Source organism: Euleptes europaea, chromosome 16, assembly GCF_029931775.1.
Source record: "Euleptes europaea isolate rEulEur1 chromosome 16, rEulEur1.hap1, whole genome shotgun sequence".
Classification (NCBI taxonomy): domain Eukaryota; kingdom Metazoa; phylum Chordata; class Lepidosauria; order Squamata; family Sphaerodactylidae; genus Euleptes; species Euleptes europaea.
In genome coordinates, this window is record NC_079327.1 from 21,856,001 (window position 1) to 21,883,575 (window position 27,575).

General features: G+C 39.5%; 1 protein-coding gene across 1 annotated transcript in view; it reads left to right on the forward strand.

Annotated features, from left to right (window-relative positions):
- Positions 1–27,575, forward strand: part of CLYBL (citramalyl-CoA lyase) — an 87,939-nt gene that overhangs the window by 37,805 nt on the left and 22,559 nt on the right. The window contains exons 2-5 of the mRNA XM_056862140.1: positions 16,696–16,884; positions 20,536–20,637; positions 22,412–22,505; positions 24,022–24,189. Of these exons, the coding sequence (XP_056718118.1) occupies positions 16,696–16,884; positions 20,536–20,637; positions 22,412–22,505; positions 24,022–24,189 (553 nt within the window). The remainder of the gene's footprint in view (positions 1–16,695; positions 16,885–20,535; positions 20,638–22,411; positions 22,506–24,021; positions 24,190–27,575) is intronic.

Below are 27,575 nucleotides of genomic sequence, written 5' to 3' on the forward strand. Positions count from 1 at the left end.
ATCTTCAACCGCAGTAGGAGCCGAACCACACAGTTTTCATGATACACAATGCTGCACAATATACAAGTTGCGTGATGCCACTTGCCCGTTCCTTAAGATGGCCAGCTGACCATCTTATTTAGCTCTATTTTTAAGCAGTGTATCTGTGGCCTTTTATGCAGGGACGTTTCCCCACAGTCACACCCACCTACTGCTTCGGGGCTTCCTTTTGATTATGCATGCCATTTCCGCCCATCAGAGGTTGCCTCACTCTCCCCGCGCATTTTGCCCATGTTTTCCAGATGCTGTTCCAGATGCTGGAAAATGTGGGCAAAACACGTGGGGAGAGCGAGGCGACCTCTGACGGGTGGAAAAGCCATGCATAATCAAAAGGAAGCCCCGAAGCAGTCTGTGGGGGGGTGACCACAGGGAAACGTGCCTGCATAAAAGGCCTGTGTCTTCTGTCAGCATACTTTGTTTATTTATTTGGGAGTAAATGGCTTTGTAAAATCACAGGCATTCGCCAGGTAGCATTAGTGATAGGTGAGCTCCCCAGCTCCCGTTAGAGTAGAATTGATATGAGATTTGGGTTTACACTTTTTCTTTGTGAACGTTTGCAAAAAGCTCATCAGTTTTCTAAAAGTTATCTCCCTGTTTATAACATTGGCCCAAGTACACTGATAGGCTTGCTGTACCACGTTCTGGGAGACCAAGGTTCAAATCCCCAATCTGTAAGGAAAGTTGCTGGGTGACCCTGGGACAGGGGTATTTAGCTTGCAATCCCTGCAGGGCTGCTTTGAGGCTTCCTAGGCATTAGTCATGATTTTACCAATCTTCAGAAGTGACTTTGCTCCTGCCTTGTTCTTTCCCCACAGTTCTAGGATGCTGTTTTATCACAAACTTAAATTCTGCTTCAAGGCAAGAGCAAGGCAAATCACCACCATTTCCCTGCATAGTCCTAACTTTGGGTTTCTCTCCCCATGCCCAATCTGGTTTCTCCCTCCCACGTGTCTGTCCCTCCCATCCAACCCCTTACCTCAAAGTGGGAATGGTAGGAGGCTACTTATTGTTTATTTTCGCAGTGAGTGTGGTCTGTTTCAGAATTCAGCCTGATCTAACAGGGTAGGGAGCGTGCATTTTCAGGGGGAGTCTCAGAAGTTCCGTGATTCGCTCGGGATGCATAATTAATCACAAGGTACTCCTGGAATTTCTTCAGGGGAAAAAGCCCTCGTGCAAATGGATCAGAGAATTTGGATCAGAAAACTGTACAGCAAACCAAACACAAACTTCCCCTGCATTAATGGCCGGAGACTCAGCCTAACTTCTCAGTGTAATAGTGAGGATAAAATGGAAGAGAGGAGAAGGATCTGAACATCTTTGAGTCACCACTGTGAGTATAAATGAATTAGAATTAATAAATAATCCCATAAACTGTGACCATAAGCACCTGTGGATGGATCATGGGATCCAAGCCAACGTTTTGAAATTGGAAAGAAGGTTTTGTTGATACTTGAACAAAGCAAAGTCCTAGTTTTCATAAAGGTCAAGTGAAAACCAACCAAAAAAAATGACCACTGTCTACAGTTCTGACATGTAGCCAAGCAAAAAGAAAACCAAATAAACAAAAGAGAATGGATAACCTTACCCTGATTGTACATTTTAACTAGTAAACAGTGTTGGGAAAGGCAATACGGAGGATAGGGAGTAGCTGAAAATGAATGATGGTAGCAAGAAAATTAAATAAATCAATTAATGTCACTACTTTCAAAATAATAAAGTTCATGATGTCCCAGAAAAAAAAGAGAACGAAGTATTTGACCACCTTTGAAAAAAATTTAGCAGAAGAGGTTAACCTTTCTCCAACTGATTTTCAAGGTTATCCAAGATTTGCAGAACACTTTGGAAGTGAACAGCTTGAATAAGAATCCAGGGAAGAAAAAGACATTAGAGAGACTGGTTTAAGGTATATTTTACTGACCCCCCCCCTTTATTCTTCTATTATTCAGTACCCTCAAACTTCAGAGCACTCAGCAGGATTCAAAGCGAGAAGATCATAATGTTCTTGTTAGAGTGATCTGGGAGCCCATTCCCTTTTGAAGGAAAACTTCTTAGGACGTTTATTTAAGTGTCATGTGCCAAAACGAATGACTAGGAAGAGGTGCAAGGTTGGGAGTTTAGATGATAGTGGACCAGCAGTTATGATTTTGCAGGGGTTTATCCACAGAGCAGAAACTGAGTTCTTCAGACTTCATGGAAATCCCTTGCTGAGTTGTTTCTGAGGCTACCAGTGATGCTGGGTTGGCTAGAGTCCACCTCAGAGCAAGATGGCAATGTGGGAAGGCTACAATGAAGACCTAGAGAAGAGGTTTAGTGCATAGGGTCTCATCTAGAACTGTCCTCATTGTGTTCCCTTCCCCCAAATTTTAAGATACTGTGAAGCTAGAAAGGGCTACTAATGGCTACGCCAGTAGATAATTAATCAGTATATTTGTTGGCCATTTTAATTGTAAAGAAGAAGAAGAGTTGGTTTTTATATGCTGACTTTCTCTACCACTTAAGGCAGAATCATGCCAGCTTACAATCACCTTCCCTTCCCCTCCCCACAACAGACACCCTGGGAGGTAGGTGGGGCTGAGAGAGCTGTGACTAGCCCAAGGTCACCCAGTTGGCTTTGTGTGTAGGAGCGGGGAAACAAATCCAGTTCACCAGATTAGCTTCCGCCGCTCATGTGGAGGAGTAGGGAATCAAACCCGGTTCTCCAGATCAGACTCCACCGCTCCAAACCACTGCTGTTAACCACTGCTCTTAACCTCTACACAAAGTCGAGAGACATCCAGGCTCACCCCACAACAACTGTGTACGTTTATATTATATCTGTCTTCACCCACGGGCACTGATATAACCCCGTGACCTAATGTCAATACCAGCAACAGGCTGACATATCTGTATATTGCTGTATCGAAAGCATGGTTTGCAACTAACTATTGGAAGAGATGCGCATTTATGAGCCTGTGGTGTTGAGAAGGATAGTAAAACTAGATAGCAAAAAAATCTCCATAATTAAATATTATTCAATTTCAGAATGACTCTGACAGTGCTCTGTTGAAAATTCCTGATACAGAAAACGGATGCATACAGAGAAATGCCCTCCACCCAAGAATTCACCCCAATACTTCAGTGATTGTGATTGCACTCTGTGTGTTGGAACCCAGCCGCAAACTAGTAGCTGTCAAGAAAAAAGGGCCATTAATCTCCTAGCTAAGGTTGCCAGAACCAGTGGGAGAATAGGGGAGGGGGATGTAGGTGGGCAGAATTATAGAGTTTCTGGGTTTTTCCCAGAATTGACATCACACTGCTTAGAGCAGCAGCTGGAAATAAGAGCTGGGAGTGGGGACTCCCCCACCCCACTTGGGGCCGGCAACCCTACCGTAAGTCCGAAATACTTTCGTTAGCCCGAAATACAATGCTTTACCGTTTCACAACTTTCTAGAACGACACACCTAAAGGGACAGAGACGGCTGCAAAGAGCCAAATGGCTAGACAGTAAACCTTCCCTCTTGAAGCAGGAAGGGCTGAATGACCTGGGGAGGACGGATTCCGAGGGGAGATTGCAAGTTCTCCGGACACAGAGAAGAAGCTCTCATACTCTTCCATGTTGAACAACTCTTCCACATGGAACAAGGTGCAAACCATGAAGGACTAAAGCTTTACTTAGGGCACTTTCACACAGCCCAAATAATGCATTTCAATCCACTTTGAAGGTGGATTTTACTGTGTGAAATGGCAAAATCCACTTGCAAACGATGGTTAAGGTGCACTGAAAGTGGACTGAAAGTGCATTATTGGGGCTGTGTGAAAGTGCCCTTAGAGACTCCATCATGTCCAGGTAGTGAGGACCAAATCAGAGACTTGGAACAGCTGCAGGATTTTCCAGTCTCCCAAGGACCACCCTGAAGCATGGAGCGCTTCCGAGTTCGATCCTTTACACAGTACTTAAAAGCAAAATAATGTTCTTTAAGGAGACAACAGAAGAAGTTTATTAGGAGTAGATTAATGGATATATAGTGTCAGCTGCATCTGATTTACCAAGGTGCTATGTACACAGCCCAAATAATGCACTTTCAATCCACTTTTGCTGCACCTTAACGATCGTTTGCAAGTGGATTCTGCCAGTTCACACAGTAAAGTCCACCTTCAAAGTGGATTGAAAGTGCATAATTTGGGCTGTGTAAACAGCACCCAACTCTCTCCTTTCATAGAAGCAGCTGATCTGGCCTTCCTGATCCATGCATTTGTAACTTCGTGGTTCAGTTACTGTAACGCGCTCTGTGTTGCCCACCCTTCAACATTACATGGAAATTGAAGCTGATCCAGAAAGCAGCAGCCCGATTATTGTCAGGGACTAGCCAATGGGAACACAGCTTCCTCATCTTAAAACAGCTGCATTGGCTGCCAGTTTGTTTCTGAGTTCAGTTCAAGGTAATGGTTATGATCTTTAAAGCCCTTCATGGCCTAGGATCCACTTATCTCTTCCCAAATGTCCTAGGCTTGCCAGGTGCCCGCTGGTGGCAGGCAAACCCCCAGTAAAGTGCCCCTCTGCCCGCTGACCACCTGAGGGTCTGTGGGCAATTGTGCACGTGCATGGCCCACGCGCCAGCCGGGAAGCTTCTCCTCTTCCTCCCCCCCTCCCCGGGATGAGTGGGCCACCGCTGCAGCTGCGTGCGGCAGCCGGGAACCTCCCCTCGCCCTCCCTGGGGCGAGCGGGCAGCCAGCTGCATCCATGCGCAACAGCCGGGAACCTTCCCTCACCCTCCCCAGGGCGCACGGGCTGCCTGCTGCAGCCACGCATGCCAGGCGGCACTTCCACTTTACAACCTGAAGTGGCGCATTGGTGCACGTGCACTCCCCCTCCCCAGGAACCTCCCGACGAAGGTAAGAGGGGACCTGGCAACCCTACAAATGTCCCATGCACCAAATACAGTCTTCAGGCTGATACCTACTGGCTATTCTCCCACTTAAGGTGGCCCACCTAGCATTAGCCAGAGCCTGAACCATTGTAGCTCTTGGAACGAGCTTCCTGAGGGGGAGTGTCATAGTTCGAAATCTAAAGGAGGCGCTGCAAGGCAATTTTATGTATGGCTTTTTAATGGGGTATGAACTTCAGGCATCTTTTGCGGGGAGAAACTATCTGTGGGTTTTATTGTATTGGTTTTAAATTGTGACATGTAACCCTCCTTGAGCCACAATAGTGTACATAAACATAAGATTTTTGTAACCCAGCGAATGGTTGTTATGCAGCAATTTGTACCGCGATTAAGGCTTTTCTGCACAAATCATAAGGATCAGGTAGAACAGCTGTCCCTGGACTGTACTGCTACAAAGGGCAAGTGAGGGTTGTGCATGCACATGACTGAATTATCTTGCAAAAATGGGGAGGGGGTAAACTTTCTGTTTATGGAAACCTACATGTTAGAAGGAGGAGGAAGAGGTTTTTATATGCTGACTTTCTTTACCACTTAAGGAAGAATCAAACCGGCTTACAATCACCTTCCCTTCCCCTCCCCACAACAGACACCCTGTGAGGTAGGTGAGGCTGAGAGAGTGTGACTAGCCCAAGGTCGCCCAGCTGGCTTCATGTGGAGGAGTGGGGAAACAAATCCAGTTCACCAAACTAACCTCTGCCGCTCATGTGGAGGATTGGGGATTCAAACCCGGTTCTCCAGATCAGAGTCCACCGCTTCAAATCACCGCTCTTAACCACTACACCACACTGTTAGGTAGAAGTCTGATATAGCCTAATTTTCTATGTGCAGGGATTTTTTAACTTTATTTTTTACCCCGCCTTTCTTCCCAGTGGGGACCCAAAGAGGCTTACATTCTTCTCTTCTCCTCCATTTTATCCCAACAACCCTGTGAGGTAGGCTATGCTGAGTGCTTGACCGGCCAAAGGTCGCCCAGCAAGCTTCCATGGCTCAGCAGAGATTTCAACCGGGGTTGCCCAGAAACTAGTCTGACACTCTAACCACTATATGTTCAAAATTATCATGTTTACTGATCTAGCAGGGGGGATCTGCATGCAGACACAGCCTTCCACGTATGTATCTAATATATGTCTGGATGCATATGTCCATCTGGATCACAATGCTAATTGGATCACAATGCTAATTGGAGCCCTGTTGAATAGGCTGTTTCTATCTTTTGATGCAAGCTGGTTCTATCTTTTGATGCAAACCATCTACATCTGATGCAAACCACATGGTACTAGTTGCCTGTAATGGCAGCAGGATCAGAGTCTTTGTATTTTACTGCCAGTGTCTATTAATTTAGTTGATTATTGTCATTGATTAAATGCTGGTGGCAAGAATGTTTTAGTGTTCATAACATGGTGAACGTAGTCCTTACCCACGTGGTTTACAGTGAAATGGACATGTCAGAGTGGAAGAAGACGCAAGCTTTTGATAAAGCTATTCTGAGGATGAGGTAGGAGAAGGTTAACTATTAGCTGTACTTCAGCATCCTTGGGGAATGGAAGAGGTAATTACGGGACAATAAAAAGGGTAACACTTCTCCTCTTGTGTTTGACACAATAGATTGATGTCTCACTTAAAATTATTCTGATAATAACCTGCTGTTGGGGATGGAAGTTGGGTTTGTTCGTGCTTGTACATTTTTCAATGACATTGCTGAACTGAAAAGTTAGGAAGCGGCTGTAAATCTCTAGAATTGCTTATATAAATAAAAAGCAGGGACATGTAAAGAACTTGGCTAGTTGGTCTTTGCTTTTAAGTATTTTCATATCTGTAGTAGACGCAATATAAAGTAACACTGAAGAACTTGTTCTAAAATGCCTGTTGGGATTGCTAATATAACATCTTATACTTTGTTTTGTATTTATGTACCTAAGTGTTTTTGTGAGAGTGCCATCACATATAAGGATTGGACTGCACAGTAGCATTTCGTAAATTAAAATCATGTATGAAGATACATGCGTTACCCTAAAAAAAATGCTACCATTTTCTATATTAGCAAAGAAAGAAAAAGAAGGGGTTTTTTTTCTGTAGCAGCAAGGAATATCACAGAAGAGCAAAGATGCACTTACTCTCAAAGAGAAAATTCAGACAGCTCTGCAACCGGCGATTGCTAATGGCTATGCAAACAAGGAGCAGGCGAGTGGGGTGTGTGTGGAATTTCTCCTTTTGCATTGGGACCGTGAACAGTCATGTTAAAGGTTGCATTTTTAAAAAGAGCTTTGAGCGACCTTCAAAATTGACCCTGCATAAATGGCCATTCATGAACATATACTGGGAAGATCCTTCTATTTTGCAAGATGGGTGGAGAGGAGAATGTGGGGCTGTTCGCTTAGCCCCATGTCAGCTATGGGTCTTGGCCGGTAGTTTGTGGTCACTGTTCTAAGACATTTGAAGAAGAGCATTTGCAGATTGGGTAGCTAGGTTTGTATTAGCCTCTCATTCATGAAGAGTCATTGTGTCCTGGTGTCATTATTAGATTCATGGCTGCATTTATTTCTGGAGGCCTGGATTGGACTACCTGTCACCTTCTGTGATCTCTGAATAGCCAACAGGTCCTCTCCAGCACCCTTTTGCTCCCTGCTATGTGATAGTGGATTGAAGGTATGACCTAAACCTCTCCCTGGACAGCCTCAGCCTGTTGGGTTTGCTACCCCATGGTCCTGCAGATCCAACTCACGCTGCAGACATGAATACTGTACACGAGAAATGAATGCATTGGAAAAGCCACAGCAAATTATAGTAGCTTGTATTTCAAGGCCATTAAAAGGCAATGATGAAAGTGCACGCCAAGACTTTACGATTTATTAAAGCTTTTTTTTTAAAAAAAAACATTTTTCAAATTGCAGTGAGATTCAGATTATAACAATAGTTTGTTTGCATGCAGTCTTAGCCTAACGCAGGCAGGCAAACACTACAGATGGAGAAAGTGTGAAGAAATACTATTGTTTTGATGTAAGATCTGTCAGAAGGAGATGTAGTGAGGTGCTCTGGCTTAGTGGTAGAGCATCTGCTTTGCATGCAGAAGGCCCACAGCATCTCCAGTTAAAAGGATCAGATAGTAGGTGATTGAAAGCCCTAGACCTGAGACCTGAGCAGGGGAAGCGGGACCTTGAGAGAACAGTGGTGTGGCTCTGTGTAAGGCCGATTCGTGTGTTGGCATTATAAACTGAGCAGTCACAAAGCAAAATCATTCCGAGTTATCTTGCGTGCTACTAGAGAGCTATGTAAATATTTATTATTTTTCACAGTTCATTTCTTGGGGCCAAGGTACATGTCGACAAAGAATATGGGGCTACTGCTACAGACGTCAGCCATGAGTTATTCCCCTTTCCAAAGTCAGCCACACTTCCTGTCCTGACACAATTACAATCTTTCCCCCCTTCCCTACCCCACTCAGCTGCTCTAAATCTCTTGTGTGCCATTTTTTGCTCTCAGTACTCTGTCTTGGATTCTTTTAAAAGAAAAAGTATATAGCAAATGGGGGGGGGAGTATGAAAAGTATTCCTCTTGGTGATTAAAACGAGAAATAAGAGAGGAGGTTATTCTTAGAACTAAGGGGAAATAGTTTTAATCTGGTGACAGTTTTATTAAATTTACAAAGACAACCAATTTAGCTATTGCTAAACAAAACACAGGCTCACAATAATAAAAGGTTGGGGTTTTTTGTTAGAAAAAGGCAAAGATAAACAGAAGAATGAGGATGTTATCTTTTTTCTTTTCACTGAGGCTGGATTTCAGAGTTCATCCTTGAATAGTTCCTGTTCTGAATATTCGTCCAGAATATATAGCGAATAGCCATTACGAACTGTGCTGTGTTACAAATTTCAGGGAACAGAATTGATAAACCCATTGTTTTGCGTTGATCTCCCCCTCCCTGTAGCTTCGTTGACAGTAATGGTGATTATCTGTTCTGGTCCTGTTCGCGGCTGGAATCCTGCAACAAAAATGACCTGCCCATTTAGACACTGGCATGTCTGGGAAGGAATGTCAAGCCTATAAAAGAAGTTCAAGTTCTTCCCTCTTGGTGCAAACGAGTCATGCCAGAGTAATGACCCTCCTTAGGAAATCTGTGGGTTGATTTTGACAAAGAGTATGAAATCCAGAGCATGGTGGCACTCAGTGTAGACAGGAGACAAAAGCACCAGCAGTGTCAGTCTGCATAAACAAACCACTACAGGGGCCTAACATTAAATCATAATTGCATGTTTTATCATGTCAGTTCTGTCACAAAACAGCTAACTCTGACTGCTACTATAGTAATTAATTTTCTACTGCCATGTGAAATGTATGGAGTTACCCTTAATGATCAAGCAGAAGCTACAATCTGCTTGCCACTGTACTAGATAGGAATTTTTAAAAAACATTTCGTGAATTGAAAGGTCCTGTAATTAACCAGGCGTGGGATGGTGCTTTGTTCAACAATTTGAGCTTAGGATCCCAATTCAGTTAGACACAAAAACACATTACTTTATTATTTTTAGCCCTTCTAATGTATGAAGTGCTTTATGATCCTTATCGCATTCATCCTGCAAAAAAACTATGTGTTATGGATTTAAAAAAACAACAGCAGCCATATATTTATTTACACAGGTACGCGTTTTCTCTGTAGAGTTCAGAATTATGCTATACAATGATGGAAACTAAAGGAACTTTTGAATTTATGTCGGCACCTTGATTATGTAATTAATCATAAAAATGGGTGTTATTGAGAAAGAAGAACTGCTTAAATACTGAAATAAAGATAGCCTCAACCACATTTTTTACAGTGAGGTGGGGTATACATGTTTTGAATAAATTAAATAAACACGACTTAGATAAATTAGGACATTTTAACAAAGGTGTTTTGTTTGTTTGTTTGCTGTGGTTGTATTAACTACTGTTAAGCTGGAGGGATGGTATGTGTTGGACTAGCATATTTAAAAGAAAATATGTCTTCTTCTTTTGTTCCAAGTCCAGGAAAATAACTATCAATAGAGACATCTTTCTCAAACCATTTTTTCATGCAAGTTGTGGGTTTTATTTTGCTTTTCATTCCTAGCGAACTCCTTTCTTTTTAATTCAAAGGTTTCTCCAGCATCATAACTTTTTCAAGGGGGCTAATTCAGACATTTTGACTTTGAAGTAATGCCATTATTTAAGGTGTTTGTTTAGGGGGTTTGTACTTGGTAGTTTTCTAAAATAAGTCTAATGGGCTCCGTCTTAGTTGTCACTTTCTTCCTCCAATCTCGTTTTCTGTCTGTCTTATCCTATCCGACAGTAGAATCGAGACCACTCTAATCCCTAGAAGTTTGGAACTAATGAACTAACTGCTGAGCTGCTGCCACGGAGCTTGGTCCCAAGCTATACTGTACTTCACACTCGATTTATTCTCCAGATGGCGAGTCTCTGCAGACCCGCTGCGAGGGACCACCTCTTCCACTGGAGTGTAAAAGTGGACGGATGTTGTTTTCTTTGCAGATTTGATAATTCAGAGCTAGCAACTTGTGAAGATGATTAGTTATTAGCTTTAATGGATGCCAGTTGAACCAACTGCACGCATATTCTCTTCTTTAATTTCAGTGTCTGCTCGTTGTGGTGATGCTTGATTTATCAGCAGTGCCTATGTCGGCGAATTCTCAGTCTTTCCTCCATGTGGAAACGGAAGTCACAGTGCTCCCAAGCTTCTCATCAATTCAGAGTTAGATATTAAAATGGAGGTAGTAATGTGATTATTGGCACCAGTTTACATTTTTAAGCATCCCTTAGAACAGATTATAAATAAACATTCTATCTCATTAAACTGTAACAGTACTTTCATTAGAATTTGCGTCTCGCTTTTTGTCTACCTCCACACTCATTCTGTGCCAAGTCAATATGGAATCTAGATGCTAATTTTCACAGGCTCATCCCAATTAATTTATGTTGCAGTGATCTGACCTGCTGAATGAACCATTTTGACTGAATATTTATCTGTTTAGACAAGTTACAGTTCTAACTTTAAATACATATTTTAACTATGTTGGAAGGAATTCTGGATTCTCTGGGGATTTTGCGACATGCATATTTGGGACGGCAATGTTCTTATGATATATTGAAGCAAACCCAAACTAGTTTAATTCAGTTCTGAAACTTGTATATGCATGATATACAGCTATTAGTGACCTATTGCAGGAAGATCTGCCAGAATTAGTAGAGAAGAAAAAAGATAATTGCTCATTTGCATATATACATTTAAATGTATGCAAATTTAAATTGCTTATTGACTAGCACTGAAGCTACACTTGAGTAAAAGCCTGATATAAACCAGATATAAAAGCTGATATAAAACTGACCACATATAATATAAGAACGGATTAGAGTTTCTACACTATATCTGTATCTGACCTTTCCTATAACCAAGCCAGCAGTATCTGGGTGATTGTCATGCCTCACAATGCTAAGATAGGTGAGCCAATGTTCACATTCTGCTTATGGCAGTTTCGTATGCGCAGTGTGACTGATATGTTTTTCCTGGTCATGAGCCAATGTGGTATAGTGGTTAGAGTGTTGGATTAAGTATGGTCCAAAGAGTATCAGGGTCTAATCCCCATTCTGCCATGAAACTCCCTAGGGTCCCTTGGAACAGCCACTGTTTCTCAGACTAATCCTCATGAAAATAAAGTGAGAGAAGACGATAGACTCCATCCTGAGCTCCAAAAATGAAGGGTGGGATAAAAAATAAAATAAGCATGAAGAATGTTAGGTAGTTCTTCAGGTGTTTTCTAGGAATTTCTTCCTCACATCCAGATAGGGTTGCCAGGTCCCTCTTTGCCACCCACAGGAGATTTTTGGGGTAGAGCCTGAGGAGGGCAGGATCTGGGGAGGGGAGGGACTTCAATGCCATAGAGTCCAATGGCCAAAGCAGCCATTTTCTCTAGGTGAACTGATCTCTATCAGCTGGAGATCAGTTGTAATAGCAGGAAATCTCCAGCTAGTACCTGGAAGTTGGCAACCCTACATCCAGATCCTAATCATATCTTTAAAAGAATGAATTCCACTTATTTTGGAGGGCATATTTCCAAGTGTTTATCATGTTAGTCTCACTTGTCAGCTATCAGCTGAACCCAAAACTTTACATGCCTTCAGTTTGCAATCAGACCTCACAACTACTGTGGGCTTCCCCAAGTTCTTCAGCTGCTTTGCTCACTCTGATGAAGCCATCTTGAACATTGCACTGAGTGGGGACGCCCTTGTGTGTAGGGGAGTGTAATAGGTGCAATGGAACTCCTTTTCTTACCAAACGATTGGAGCATAGATAGGTACAGGAGCACATTCTGGCTTTTCCCTAGCAAGATATATCAAGTTTAGATATGGTGTGTAAAATATTTCCTAAGTTTCCCAAAATAATTTTTTGGCAAGCCACAGTTTTCATATGCTAGAAGCAGCTCCTTTATCAGAAAGATGTAGTTATGCTATATATATGGTGACAGAAGCTACCCCAAAAAGAGGAAGAATGCCCTATTTTAGGCTACATTATCTCTGTTCCTCTCTCGTCTCTTTTTTATTTATATGAAGAGTCCATATTCCTGTTCTTCATGGGGAGTTCAAGAATATTTCAAGTTTGGCAAAGTAATGTTAGAATGTGGCTGAAATGCCTTGTTGCGTGGATATTTTTTTCAGCTTTGTTTAATAATTATCTCACTTAAATGCTCCATAACTGACTGGTCTTTGAGCAAAGAGGAGAAAGTCAGAAAGAGCTCAGGGTCCAAATCTTGTATGCTAAGCATATCTGGAGCTTATGGGATCTTGTGACTATGATTTGAAAACTAATAATATTTTATGAACCACAAGAAAGAATGTTAGTTGTGCGAAGAGTTGCAGTGTGATTTTCGTTGTTGTTGTTGCTAAGGAATGTTCTTTTTCTTAAAACAGGCCAAGCTAAATTGTAGTGGTTCTAAGAAAACCTATTCTTCACCCAACAGATGGCCAGAGTGCCTTATCTCTCACAGTAACACATTTTTCTTTTGAAATATGGAGCGGGGGAAATAACATGGTTGTTGGTTGGTTATTTTGAGCTTTGTAGCAGAGGATGGATATATTTGATTTATGAAAATTTATCACAACAGCACTGAGGCGGTAAACTTCTACCTCAATTGATCCACTTCAGACTCATTTGAGGCTCCCATGATTTAACTTACCTCTAAAAAAATTATTTTACCCGCATCGAATTTTAGCAGGGATGTAATGTTTGATCAGTTCATAGGTTAGATTAATTAATTAATGACTTTTTATCAATTAAAAGGTTGCCTCTGATTAAGTGGACAACTTTTTAATAATTATTTTGAATATCAGTACATTTAAAAGCTGGAGAAGGCAGACACCATCTCAGAAGATGTGCTCTTTCCTGTATGGCAGAGGAGCGGGAAAACCACTTCTATGATGGAGAATGCTGTGACATTCAGGCATAATCTAAAAGCCAAATAGGCAAAATGTTGTTCAAAACTATTGATTTTACTCATATGAAAATATTTGCAGATATAATCAATCAATTAATGTGAGAAAGTGACAATCCATTACGTGACTAACACTGCCATACTAGGCAGAGTAATGCATTAAGTCCATTGGGGTTAAGTCCATTGAAAACCATAGGCTGCAAAAGGTGTAACTCTGCTTAGGATAGCATTGTAAAACTCATGATTAATTGACTAGGATTTCTTTCGGGTGACAGCTTTGACGTACTAATTTTTTTATATGCAGGGAATATTTTCATATGGAGGAGGAAGCGTGAATTTATCACATCTGTTTGGACTAGGCCTGAGTATTTTACATGGAGCTTTACCTAGAAAAGCATCTGCTGCCCTTGTGGGTAGGGTTGCCAGCTCTGGGTTGGGAAATACCTGGAGATTTTGGGGGTGCAGCCTGAGGAGGGCAGGGTTTGGAGAGGAGAGGGACTTCGATGCCTTAAAGTCCAATTGCCAAAACCGCCATTTTCTCCAGGGGAACTGATTTCTATCACCTGGAGATCAGTTGTTATAGCGGGAGATCTCCAGCTACCACCTAGAGGTTGGAGATAGTGATTCAATGAACCTAAGAGGTTTATTCCAGGAACTGCAAGATTGTGGTCGTATAATATGGGATATACATTCTGAAGAAGCCTATGACGAAACAAGATAAAACCGGAATCTTGTCATTGGGGTGTGTGCCCAGATCTTTGTTTTTCATCAGGGCAATTGCCCGAGTTAATTTTGTAAAGAATTTTTCTTATATGGAGCTGCAAAGCAAAGATTTCAAGAACTGTAGTCTGATTGGATAAGACTAACCAGCTGACTCGGAAGCAAGTGCATCCTCTTCGCGGTGCATAGGATCCACGTAGCCACAGCGTATTTACAATTTGGGACACTTTGACAAGTTTTTCTTATAATATGTTGAAATCATCATGATATTGTTCTACTAAATATAACGGAATTAGAAGATTGTTACCATCATTGAGCAATTTTTCCGTGTGTTGACATTATCCTATAATTAGTATAACAGCTTTTCATCATATTGTTTGGCATATATTACATGAATATATGCACGGTGGTTTACCTTGTATTTTGTTACAAACATTAATGTTTTTCCTCTTAAGTAATAAGAAAAATATATGCATTAAATATAAATAAGTGGTTGCGTATTGAATGATTCCTTAACTGGTGTTGCATAACCACCTGGAGGTTGGCAACCCTACTTGTGGGTGAAGGGGCTATTGGGAGATTGCTTGAGGATTGACTGGAAGGGTGCATGTGTAAATGCTGGTGTTTTAGAATTCTGCATTGTTTTTGGGACTCAGTACTTCCTTAGTGAGCAAAACAACAGGATTTTTTTGTGTGCTTTTGTTATTGCCAAGCAGAATAGTGTATATTTGATGTTGTTATGCTTTGCACTAATTTGGTGGATATCTTGCCTCAGCAGTAGGATTGCCAGGTCCCTCTTCACCACTGGCAGGACATTTTTCGTGTGGAGCCTGAGGAGGGGAGGGACTTCAATGCCATAGAGTCCAATTGCCAAAGCAGCCATTTTCTCCAGGTGATCTCTATCGGCTGGAGATTAGCAGGAGATCTCCAGCTAATACCTGGAGGTTAGCAACCTACTCAGCAGAAGTGTGCATGGATGTTCTTCTGCCAAATAAGATGGCCCCTTCTGAGCAACTGTGATCTCACAATACAATTTTGAGAGCAAAGAAGGGGGTTACTTATGTGACATGTCGCAAGGTGCTTGTTTAAAGGAATCCAAAACTGACAATTTCAAACAAACGACTCCCTCATATAGCCCTAGTATACCATAATAGACAACCCTGCTATATGTGTGCATGAGAGCTTTTACCTTTCTCTATCCATCTCATGGGCACACATTAAAGCCAACATTTGGGAATACATGGTTGGTAATTTCCAAGCTGGAAATTGTTTTGAGTGTCATTAACTTTCTGTCTCTTTCACAGTTGCTGGGCAGGGGCCATTGCTTTCTTTTGGCAAACTTATCCTAATTATTGTTCTCGTAAATCAGTACATCATATTAAACTGGTTTTGGAGACCTTGTCCTGATCAGTCCCGACAACTGTAAGCTACTGTTTCCTCACGCTATGTAACACAGACCATATTTTGCAACCTCTTCTGCCTCTACACACATATATTTGCCCATCTGGTAATGTTTTGCATTGTCTCACTGATGAGGTTTTGTTCTAGATGCTGTCTTTGGTGATTTTTTTCTCCCATAGTATGCCCGTTCTCTTAATATATTTTTGAGTCAAATGTCTACATATTGTTAAAACTGCTACCCCCATCCCTCATCTCTCTCTCTCTCAAAACGTTCATCAGTCAGAAGCTTTAAAGTTTTACTACTGCTATAAAAACGCTTCACAAATGAAATTGCTTTTGATAAGTGTTCATTTTGACAATGAGAATTTGTTAAGGGCTGTTGCCAAGCTGAAGGAATTTTTGTTTTGAAACTGAAATTGGCAGGAAGGAAGAGGCTCCCAAGTGCTTATGTTCTGTCTGTGTTTTCTATTTTATTTCTGCCCAATAAAAGTGTTTCATTTTCAGCAAAGTACTTAGTTATGCAGAAAACAAAAATTATTCATAGATATTCACTTTGCTTCAGTGTTTTCATAGAAAATATGTCAACCTGAGAATGTATGTTTGGGTTTTTTAATTGCCTCAAAAATATAGGATGCATTCAAATTCTAAATTATTTTGGATTACTGGGTATTCTTTGTACCCATGAGTTTTCCTGCTCTTTATTTATTCTTTAATATAAAGGTTAACAGATTTAAAAGGAGAAACATGCTTTTCAGTCGGTACAAGAGCATTGTTATCTCATAATATACAAATAAATACCAAGAGCACTATGGCTGCTTATGTTAAAATATATTGGATTACACGTTCTGTTATTTTTGAAACTCTTTCTGCTTTCCATCTTGAAAATAGTTCCATTTGTGCCATGCATACTGGACACTTTGTAGTCATGTAAATGTGAACATATTCTCTTCAAAACAGTTACCCTATTTGTATCTCATTAGATCTTAAAAAATGAATGCTGAAGAAATAAAAAAAGATTAAAATCAAACCACAGTGATACAGCTTTGTTTCTAAAGGTAGTCACAGATATCTACCGGGTTGGTTTAAATTTTTTAATAAGTTATAATTAAATACAAAGTTAGATTTTTCTTTTTTCCCCTTTTTTAAAAATTTAGACAGAAGCACGAACAACTACTATGAAAACACTTGAAGGATTTGAGTTTGGCCAGACAGAAAAGTGTGTAAGGATCAATTCAGTGTCCAGTGGTCTTGCTGAAGAAGACATGAAGGTCATTTTGGTGTCCAACGTTCTTCCTACAAGTCTGATGCTACCTAAAGTTGAAAATGTGGAAGAAATAAGATGGGTGAGCTCATAAGGAATTGCCGTTACTTCTGCTTTAGCTGAAGGCCTTTGTCTAACTTTGAAAGTCTTTGGGACTAGCGAGACGTATTTGGAATTGGCTTCAAAACTATATTTCAAAGAGCAGTACTTCCGGGAGAAGAGTTATGTATTAGAACTGCATGCAGAACACATGCCTAGTATTTTTAATGTTACAAAAATCACTCTCTTATATACTGTTTTAATAAACTGTGACCTCATTAAGGCAAACTAAACATGGTTAAGATCTGACCGCCTTTTCCATTATAATAAAAGTTGACTGACTCTCTTTGAATGCTTGGTGTACGTGGAACTTTTTGGAAACTGTGGATAGATGGAGAAAACATTTTAGTAACATATGAAAAATTACGGTGGGGAGGAGAAGTAAAGGTCACTCCTTAGGGCAACTAGAAGAACAAACAGGAAGCTTTTAACTAGTGTTTTTAATTAGCACAGATATTATTTCCTGTCCAGTTCTCTGTTTCTTCCTTTTTAATTGCTGACAGGTGTGTTTGTGTTTCATGACTGACTTTTCAGCCAATAAAAACCTGAAATGTAAATGGTTGGCATGTCAAATTACTTAAGAAAACTTTGAAATAGGCCTAATTATGCTATAATTGTTTTAATTGTTAAGGAGGGACATGTTTTATTTTGTGATACCATTATTTCTGGGAAATACCACTAAAGTAATAAAAATTCATTCTGATGTTTCATCATTTAAAGATGCTTGCGTGCACAGAGAGACTCACTATAAGGTACATGAAGAAAAATAAATCAGGTAGCATCTAACCCATGGTCACATTTAACTCCAAACAAGCATTGTACAGAGAATATTACTGAATTAAAAAACTAAACTACTAAATTTCTACATAGTTGGCCCTTCGTTTTTCTATCCTTTAAAGGAAAATACATTTTTTTCTGCTAACAATTAATTTAATTGAGGTTGATTATTATCCAAAGCTTGCTGCTTATACAGAAAAGCAACAAAGAGTCCTGTGACATCTGAAAGGCTAACAAATTTATTGTGCTACCAGCTTGTGGAGGGCAAGATTCACTAGACTCTTTGTCGATTTTGCTACTGCACGCTAATACAATTATTCTTCTGGAATTTTATGGTTATGAATATTTATGTCCTTTTCCAAAAAATGCTTTGGTATTGACAAATATGGTTTACCTTGAGATGAGATCTTCAAGCTTTCCCCCCATTCTTTGGACATAAGAGAAGGACGCCCCACCCTGCTGTCTTATTTTGATTTTTAACAGTTTTCTCTTTTGAAAATAAATTAACCTTGACTTCTAACACCTCCCTGCATTTATTTCTCTCAACCCTTTCCAACTGAAGGACGTTCAGTTATGCTATCAGCTTTTGTTTTAAGGTTGGCTAGCATAATGGCAGGCTTTTTTGGCTATTTATTTTACCCCTCCTTCATTTTTATTTATGTGAAGCATCAAACCTGGAGACTGAGGCCCAACTAAAAGATGGGCTTACTTGTTTTCTTTTGTATGAGAATCTCCTGCTTTCCTTTTGTCCCTAGTATGGGTACTTGTTTGACTGGCATGGCTTATTGGACTATAACAAGCATAACTCTCTCTTCTTTGTCATGGGACAATTCTCCCACAAATCCTGAACAGTGGGCATTCTTCCCAACACACTATCGGGTGTGCACTGGAATTGAAAGAATTGCTAAGGCCTGCTACTTCATCCCCTCCCCAATCTTTGTTTTCTATCCCCTCCTCCTTTTTTTCCACCCCCTCTCACTGAAATGAACACTTTACCAGGCCGGAAACATTTAATCGTCTCCTTTTGAAAAAAATTAATTGAAACTTCTCCACTAGTTGCCTTTTGTATTTTGGTGCTAATAACCACTTTTTTTCCCTTTAAAAAAAATCAAATGAAGAAGACGGGGGGAAATGATATTGATGAAAAGCTTCCCATCTTACCTTCCCAATTAAATGCCTTAAAATAAAGATTGAGATAAATAAATAGATTGGGTTTTTTTTAAGGGCTAAGTACACAAAGGGTTGCCATTTAAAATTTCCTTTCAGATCATAGCCAGTTTATACCAGCTAACTCGTTAAAATGATCTAGAGTTGGAGAATGGAGTGCTGGAATCGTTTTATTATTGCAGGGTTGTTTTTTGTGAGTGTGTGTGCGGGGGGGGGTGTTAATCAGAACTAAATGAAGTGTCGCTCCTCGGTTGCTTTGCATTGCATTCTTCATGCATTCAAACTGTGGATTTTTCTTTTTAATTCCTTACATTCTGTGACTAACTATTGTATGATTTGACAGGCTGTGTGGCAGCAATAGTGACGATACACATTTTTAAAAAAAAAGAGACGGTGCGCTTTTTTCCCCCTTGCAGAAAGGCGTGATTTATTTTGGCCTAATGTAAAGTTGCTTAAAATTGGTTGCAAGCTTTTTAAAGATTTCAGTGATTAGATTTCCCTTTCTTTTGGGGAGGGGTGAAGTTGGGGAGGGGGGCTAAAAGGGGAAATAACACCTCTAATCCAGCTTCTGGAAAATAGGCTGCCAGCTTTTAAAATGAGTTTCCTTTCTATTAGTCAGAATATTATGCTAAGCCTTAAGCATTAGTTTTTTATGTTGCCATAGCAGCCTTATTCCTGCAGGGTTGTGACCTATGATGATTACAGTACAAAGCTTATAGGGTCTTGAAACCCCCTTTGAAGATGAAAAGTCTTTGATGGTTTATATTTATGCAAATCTCTTAGATATGATTTACCCAACTGAGACTGAATGGAGAGATGATTAAAATTCTCTTTTCCTTTGATATCCATTAATGGTTAAATATTCCTTAAATATAAAATTGGGTTATGGGTCCCCCCCCCTTTCTTTATTGACTAAAATTTCTTTAACGTACCTGTGAAATGTTTATCTCCCAACACATTACTAGATCTAGAAAGACATAATAGGTTTACAATATATAGAGGTGGTTTCCTTCCCCCCCTTTCCCTTTTTGAAAGAGAATGGGGGGTGGGGGGGAAATCCATGCGAGGGCTTTTGTATATTTCCAGATGATAGATTTTGGAATTTGGGCTACCCCACCGGCAGCTCAGAGCTAGCTGTGAACTGGTCTCATGGAAAAAATTGGAGAGCTTTGGTCTTCAAAGAATTAAACTTCCTTTTTAAGGCCCTTCCTAGGTAAGCTAAAAATTATGAAGAAAAGACCCCCAGAACAAAGGGTAACAGTGCCGCAATGAATAACGTGGGTGCCACTTTGGAGGAACTTTCACAGTCATGTCAGTGTCGCCATGGAACAAAACAGAATGTCAGGTATATCAATACTTCTTTGTTTTTAAGAGCCTCCTGATTTGCATTTAACTAAGTCAGGATGATAGGTGTTAGGCAAATATTTTTGCAACTAAACCGTTCCACTTCAAAATATACAGTACTGCTGGCATTCTAGATGATAGGCCTATAGGAACAGACCTCTTCCAGAGCTTGGTGGCTTTTGTTTGGGTTGGTTTTGTTTTCCATTAGCATTCTGGTTTTGTTGATTCTATTTGTTTGCCTTTCACGCCAATGCAAAGTTTAGAAAGACTGTATTTTCTAGATATGGGCAGGAGGACAACTCCTGATAATATTTTCCCTCCTCTCCTCCATTCTCTCTGTTTATAGTTTACAGAGAAATTTGCAAGCCACACAAAAGGCCGAACACTTGTAGAACCAATGCATTTCATCCCTTTTGTGGAAACAGCAATGGGTCTGCTCAATTTTAAGGTAAGAACCACTAATGTAGTTTAGCTAACCCTTCTGCATAAAGTTGTCAGTTTTTCATTGATAGGCAAGTAACTGAAAAAAAGTGGATTACAATTCTAAAACTATGTTAGGTTTATTTCTTAGTTTATACAAAAGCATTCATTATCCGTAATATTGATTGAAATACCAGTTTCCCCTACCACAGACTATTCTACATAACAATTCTCTGCTAATATCAGTTCTTTGGGGATTTCTGATAAAAGTCCTATATCCCTTGAGCTCCAAATAGATATAATGTTGCTTATTATTTTAGCAGCTAACCTGATAATAAATAAATAATAATGGGTGTGTGGATGTTCATGCTTGTGTGTGTGTAGTCTAGCATCCACATGTCACAAAATATTCAATTTTTTAAAAAGTGTTCTATGTTGGCAGCAATTTAAAAAAACAAAACAGGCCTGAGATTCCCTATGACCCAGTATGGGAACAAAATGGCATTAAAGTGTTGGAGCTCTCTTCCATCTGCCCTGTGAAAATGTTATTTTGGCCCCCCACCCTATCCATCCTTACAATGGGGCTTGATGTTGATCAGATGCGTGCAAATGGCCGCCTTCTCTTGGCATCCAGCCTGTATGTTTCTGGGGAGGAAAGATATTAACAATGATGAAATTGAAACAAGAGTGGGGGCTTAGGCTATGCCAAGGTTTCCCAGAAAAGTTTTGTGTTATTAGGTTGAATTGCTGGGAGCCAATCGTGGCTACCATGTTGATGCGAATTCTTTTCCAGCACGTCTGATCTCCCCCCCCCACCTGAAATCTATTACATCGCTAATGATATATGCTCATGTTTAGTAGGAGTCTGTGTTAGCTTGATCTTCTCTTTTTTTTACTGGACTTCTCCACTCGGATTACAAAGGAGGAAGAAGATTAATAAACTATGAAAATAAAATCTCAAATAATGTTCCATATTCAAGGTGGCTGTGATAAATCACAATGCAACATACTACATAGGGAGATTTACAGTTTTCACTCCAGTATATTAAACAAAAGCAAGTCAAATGAACTGCAGCTTTAAGATTTAGCAGATGTGTTGCAGTTTATTCTGCGTGGTACTAATTTCCCGGCCACATACGTCATATTTCAGTTTGCCACCAGAGTTACATTTAAAATACACAGACACACACCCACACATGCTATGATTATACAACATATAATATTAGGATGATGCTCCAAGACATCATTTGCTTTTTCAATAGTTTTCTGTGCTACTTGTTGCGTTTTACAACAGTTGTTTGAGTTTTAGTTAAAGATCATAGACTATAAATTTTAAAAATATCACATTAAAAGTTTATTCTTCAGTGCTGTTAAGGCAATGCATCTTCCATATACAGCAAATTAAACCCAAAATACTACATAAGTTGCATTAGTATTAAATATTTCTGGGTAAAAAAAAGTATTCAGAAGTTGTAAGTACTATCACTTTAAAAAATACTCTGTTTATTGCTACAGTCATTCTAAACTACTTGGCACATTAGAAAGTTTATTCATGAAAGGAAAAAATATTCTGTGCTTTAATCACAGTGGGTGTATTTGTATCGAAAACATTGTCTCTGTTGGTTGTGTAATTTTTAGTGGGTGTGCAGTATTTTTAACAGAACATTAAAAAGGAATCCTGACAATCCCGTCCCACTCATCCAAGGGATATATAATTTTACATGTAAAGTTAGCATTTTTTTGGCAATATATATAATTTATCTCAACCTGTGCTTGCATTCATATTTGTGTTGTATTTCAAGGCAGTTTGTGAAGAAACACTGAGAACAGGACCCCAAGTTGGCCTTCACTTGGATGCCGTAGTCTTCGGAGGAGAGGATTTTCGTGCCAGCATAGGTGTGTTCTTTTGGGGGGAGGGTTTGAGAAAATGTGTTAACCATTACAGTTAACAGTGCTACAGGGTTTAAACTCATGTTTAAACTCATTTGAAGTCCATTAAATTATGTACAGCTAAAATCTTTGCTGGACTTGTGGTTGTTATTTTTTAAAATGGAACCCAAAACTAGTTTATTCACCACTCTTGATTACATTAACAGGCCTGAAGCTTCTTTGCGCTGCCTGCCATAATTCTTCCTCGTGCGTAAAGAGGATTATTGCTGCCTTGAAATCTAATATCTATTACAGTTATAATTTTACAAAAACACTCCCATCTGCTAATTGGTCTCTAGCTAACAATGAAACATAATTGGGATATCAGTTGAATAATTTGAAATACAATTCCAGTAATCATGTCTATATAAATATTTTTTATAGAAACATTCTTCAAATATTTTGAGGTGGGTGTATTAGTGTACAGGAAAGACCAGTGTTAATATTTAAAATGTTTATATTTATTTACAATTTTAGTTTGATTTTACAGTACACGTGGTAATATTTTCCCTAGGAGCACTGGTACTTCTCTTTGCAGCTGCTGATACAATTTCTTCAGAAACAAAAAGGAGACCAATATTATCTTTTTTATTATTTACCAGTGACCTTCCTTGTGATCTGATTAATCTCCATAGCTTTTTGAATGCAGTTCAGAATCCAATAATCCCAATTGGGTGGGGACAACAACAAAAGTAACAACATCTCAATTTGTTCTTTATATGATGTCAACTCAAGTCAAAATTGGTGATGTTCATTTGAGAAGAGATGGGTTAGGGAATATTGGGTGTTCTTTAGACCCAGCAGATTTTGCAAATGCTTTTTTGAAAACTCACAAATAATCTATCACATTTCTCAAATGTTATGACCAAGGACTCAGTTCTAGAGGTAAAGCCAATGTAGTTGAAAACAATCAATTTACTTCCAATTAATGTGTATAAAATCAAATTGTTAGGTTACAACAGAAAACAATCATTTTTAGTTAAAGCTGCAGATATCATACAATTTATTCCAGGATAGTCCTACAGAAATGAATGGGACTACCCTGGATTGAATTTATTTGAGTTATCACTGAAGATTTTAGTATATAAATAACATTACTTTTTTAGTGAGTGTTTTCCCCGTTGTAATAATAATAGACAATAGCAAATGGTTACTAAAAATAGATCCATTCTTAATTTTGTACTGAAGAAAAGCTCCCACATCCCTATGTACTTATTTATGATGAGACTTAGGACATAGGATTCTTTAAAAGTTTCATCTTACTTTTAAGAAACTCAGGTGGAAAAAAGGGACTTTTTTTGTAAAAACAGTTTTGATATTTTGTTTTACAGCTATAAAACCTTACAGGTGTTGCAGTGAAGAAATTTGAAAGAACTTTTCCATTTTGGGAAAACAAAGCTAACGCTGGATACATTTATATTGCAAAGATTTTTAAAGCTAAGTTGAACTTGTACCATTATTTTGTCTTATTCTTTCTCCTCAGGTTCAACGAGTAGTAAAGACACCCTTGATATTCTTTATGCCAGGCAAAACATTATTGTCACAGCAAAAGCTTTTGAGTTGCAGGCCATAGACCTTGTGTATATTGACTTTCATGATGAAGAAGGGCTCCGGAAGCAGTCAAGAGAGGGCGCTTTAATGGGTTTTACTGGTATGGATTTTGAATAATGTTTGAAAGATATTGTCTCGTCTCCTTAATCATAAAACATATGTGCTCTATAACACCCTCTCTCACCTGCTTAAGCTACCTGGTGAAGTAGCAGAAAAGTCCAAATGCTATAAAATGTCTCACAATTACTTTTGCCTGTAAAACGGCAGGCAAAAGATTCCAAGTGCAAAATTGGGCCTTTAAAGTTCTTTGAACAAGTCACACCCAAGTGTGTTACTTTTTTATTATTAGTGAAATTAAAGATATAAGCTATGGTTGCAATATGTGTGTCCTCTTGCTCCTATATTTTTAGAGGTATATAATATTTGGCTGAAAATCTCCATACTGTTTTGTGCCCATTCAGTGAATCCATGGATGTACATTTATCCATAAGAGTACTTGTTTTATTTGATCATCCAGTATTTCAAGAGTCTTGCAAAAATTTCAAGAAAACTTTCTACACATTTTAAAATTAGTAACATACTTTTTGTTTAAATAAATGGACAAATCACAGTTGTTTTCATTGGGAGGGCCCAATATGCTAATGAAGCTGTGATAGTTATTTCCGTGTCAGTCTTTTTCTTTGAGTTGCTTTCCCATAGCCTGGCTCATTTCCCAGTAATTGCCTGTTCACCTGATGACACCTACGGGTACTGCCAAGACAGGCCGACCAGCAGGCTCCTTGCAGCCGATCCCTAGACGGTTTGCCCATGATTGGTGCGCTACATCATGCGGGCACCCCTATGAGATGTGGTACATAACAAAGATTGCAGCTTTGTGATAAAAATCAGCTACTTGGCTCACACACACAGATTACAGCATTCTTTAAAGAACAACAGTGGCAACATTTCAATGATACGTCTCATTCAAGTTAGATATAAGGCGTTTGTACAGATATGCAAGTTTTGAAAAAAATACTCTTTGAAGCTCTTAATCTAGTGAGAAGTGTTTTTTTTTTTTTTTAAGGGAAAGAAGTCTGAAAAAAGATAGTTACAAAACCTGTAGGTTTCTGGAGAAACGCTGCTAGGAAAACACCAATTTATTTGACCATCATAATCGCAATAAAACAAAGGATGCTGTTATTGTCTTCCAATTATTTGGAGCACTTTTCAGAAAAAGGATCTGTTTATTTGCCTGTAAAACTTTAAAGTTAAAATTACTACTAAAATTATCTATTTCCTATGCACAAACAGCGTTCAAAGGTTCATTATGTACATAGGTAAATACCATCAAGTGACAACTGACCTGTGGTGACCCCAGCAAGGGACTTTCAAAGGAAGTTGGAAGAGGAGTTGATTTGCCATTGCCTTCCTTGGTGGCCTCCCATCCAAGTACTGACCTTGCTTAACTTCCAGGGTCTTAAGAGATCAGGCTATACCATGCTGCCTTCCCTCCCCAAAGGTTCATTATATCCCTGATAAGGTTGATGGCCAGGATCCAAAATACCATATGTTCAAGGGACAACAGTCTCCTATACTCCCCAAACATCACCTACATTAACAGGGGCTCCAGACCAACAGCACTGTCTCTCCATGTGTGCACATAAAAACATTTTGTAGATGTCTCTCTGTATTCTTAAATAGGATAACAGAAGAAGCCCTTCATTATCACCACCTGCACTTGCTAAAGATGATGTTCATTAAACCAGACTACTTTATTCGGGATTATTTAAAGTGCCCCATGTCATGATGGTTTGATTCTGGGTGGATGCCACTATTGATTAAACTTACTGTGGCACAATGTCAGAAAAATGCCCACTTGATCAGCTATAGTCACTTGTTATATCTCAAGATCACGAGGTCAAGATTAGATACTCTAACAGCTTTATTTAGAAGAAGAAGAAGAAGAGTTGGTTTTTATATGCCGACTTTCTCTACCACTTAAGGAAGAATCAAACTGGCTTACAATCACCTTCCCCTCCCCACAACAGACACCCTGTGAGGTAGGTGAGGCTGAGAGAGTGTGACTGACCCAAGGTCACCCAGCTGGCTTCGTGTGTAGGAGAGGGGAAACAAATCCAGTTCACCAGATTAGCCGCCACTCATGTGGTGGAGTGGGGAATCAAACTCTGTCTTCCAGATCAGAGTCCACTGCTCCAAACCACCGCTCTTAACCACTACACCACGCTGGCAGCGTTATTTGCCTTGTGATCATACAGAGTTAAAAGGGCAGATTCCTCCCACTCTTTCAGTGAATGTTTAGAGGATTCTCATAATTCTGTACTAATACATATTTTTAATTGATGAATAAAAAGAATCAATAAATGATTAACCATGAATGTACTCACAGTAACTGAAGTAGATATGAATTGCCACTTAACCTCTTAAACACTATTTGGATGGGTCTACCATTTTACCACTCTTTAATAGTCTTGATTAAGGTGCATTAAAGTAACAAATTTGCATTAAGCCGTGTTATGAATAGCACATTTCAAAGGCACAAAAACTACAATTTTCTACTTTGAGGGCATTTGCTGTTTTTAGTTAGCAGAGTTACAGTGGCTTATGTTTCTAAAAGTTATGAACACTTTTCAACATAAATTACTAGGATTTGCATGAAATAACCATTGTTTCACATAACAGCTGCTGCATGACTCTGTGCAGATCTGATGCATTTCATTATTTCACTGCAAACCTTTCTTTACCAGTATTTTGCGATCTCGTGGCAAAACGTACTACCTGTGTGGTGATTCTGGTGCACACAAATGGGTCATCAATTGATAAAAGCCACCACAAGCTCCACATTATTAAACTGGTAACTGTACAGTAGCCAGTTTAAAAGATCTGCCATTGAATAAGAAATGAATTTATATATCCTCCTCCCCGCCGTCCCCGGCCGCCAACAGCTCAGGAATGGGCTGTTGGTGGATTGTCCCCTTAGGTGTTATCAATACTTTTATTGGGTGGCACTCCACTGAATGAGTAAAGGCAATGAGTTGATCCAACAAACTATGAGAAGAGTTCTGCTTGAGGAACAGATTTTTTCCCACCACCCTCTATCCACAATCCTACATGACAATTGGAAAGATGCTCCTGATGATCAGGAGAACTTTGCATGAGATACAGCTCAGGAGGCTGTAGCTGAAGTGGGAAATCCATGGAAAGTGCGCATCTCCTTTGCAGGACACGAGAAGTACTCTCGCAAGGACACTTTGTGATCCAACCTTATTAACTTTCATCTGTCAGGTGGGATAGTTGTGTTGGCTAACAGGTACAGTTAACCTAAAGACCAATATTCTCCAGCCTTTGGACCTCAAGAGGTCCATAATATCTAGCATTTGAGATTACTAATCTTCCCTTTCATAATAAAAAATGATAAAATTTATAAAGGACATATATGTTTAATATGCACTGTTACACCCACTCTTTACTTTATCCCAGGTAATGTTC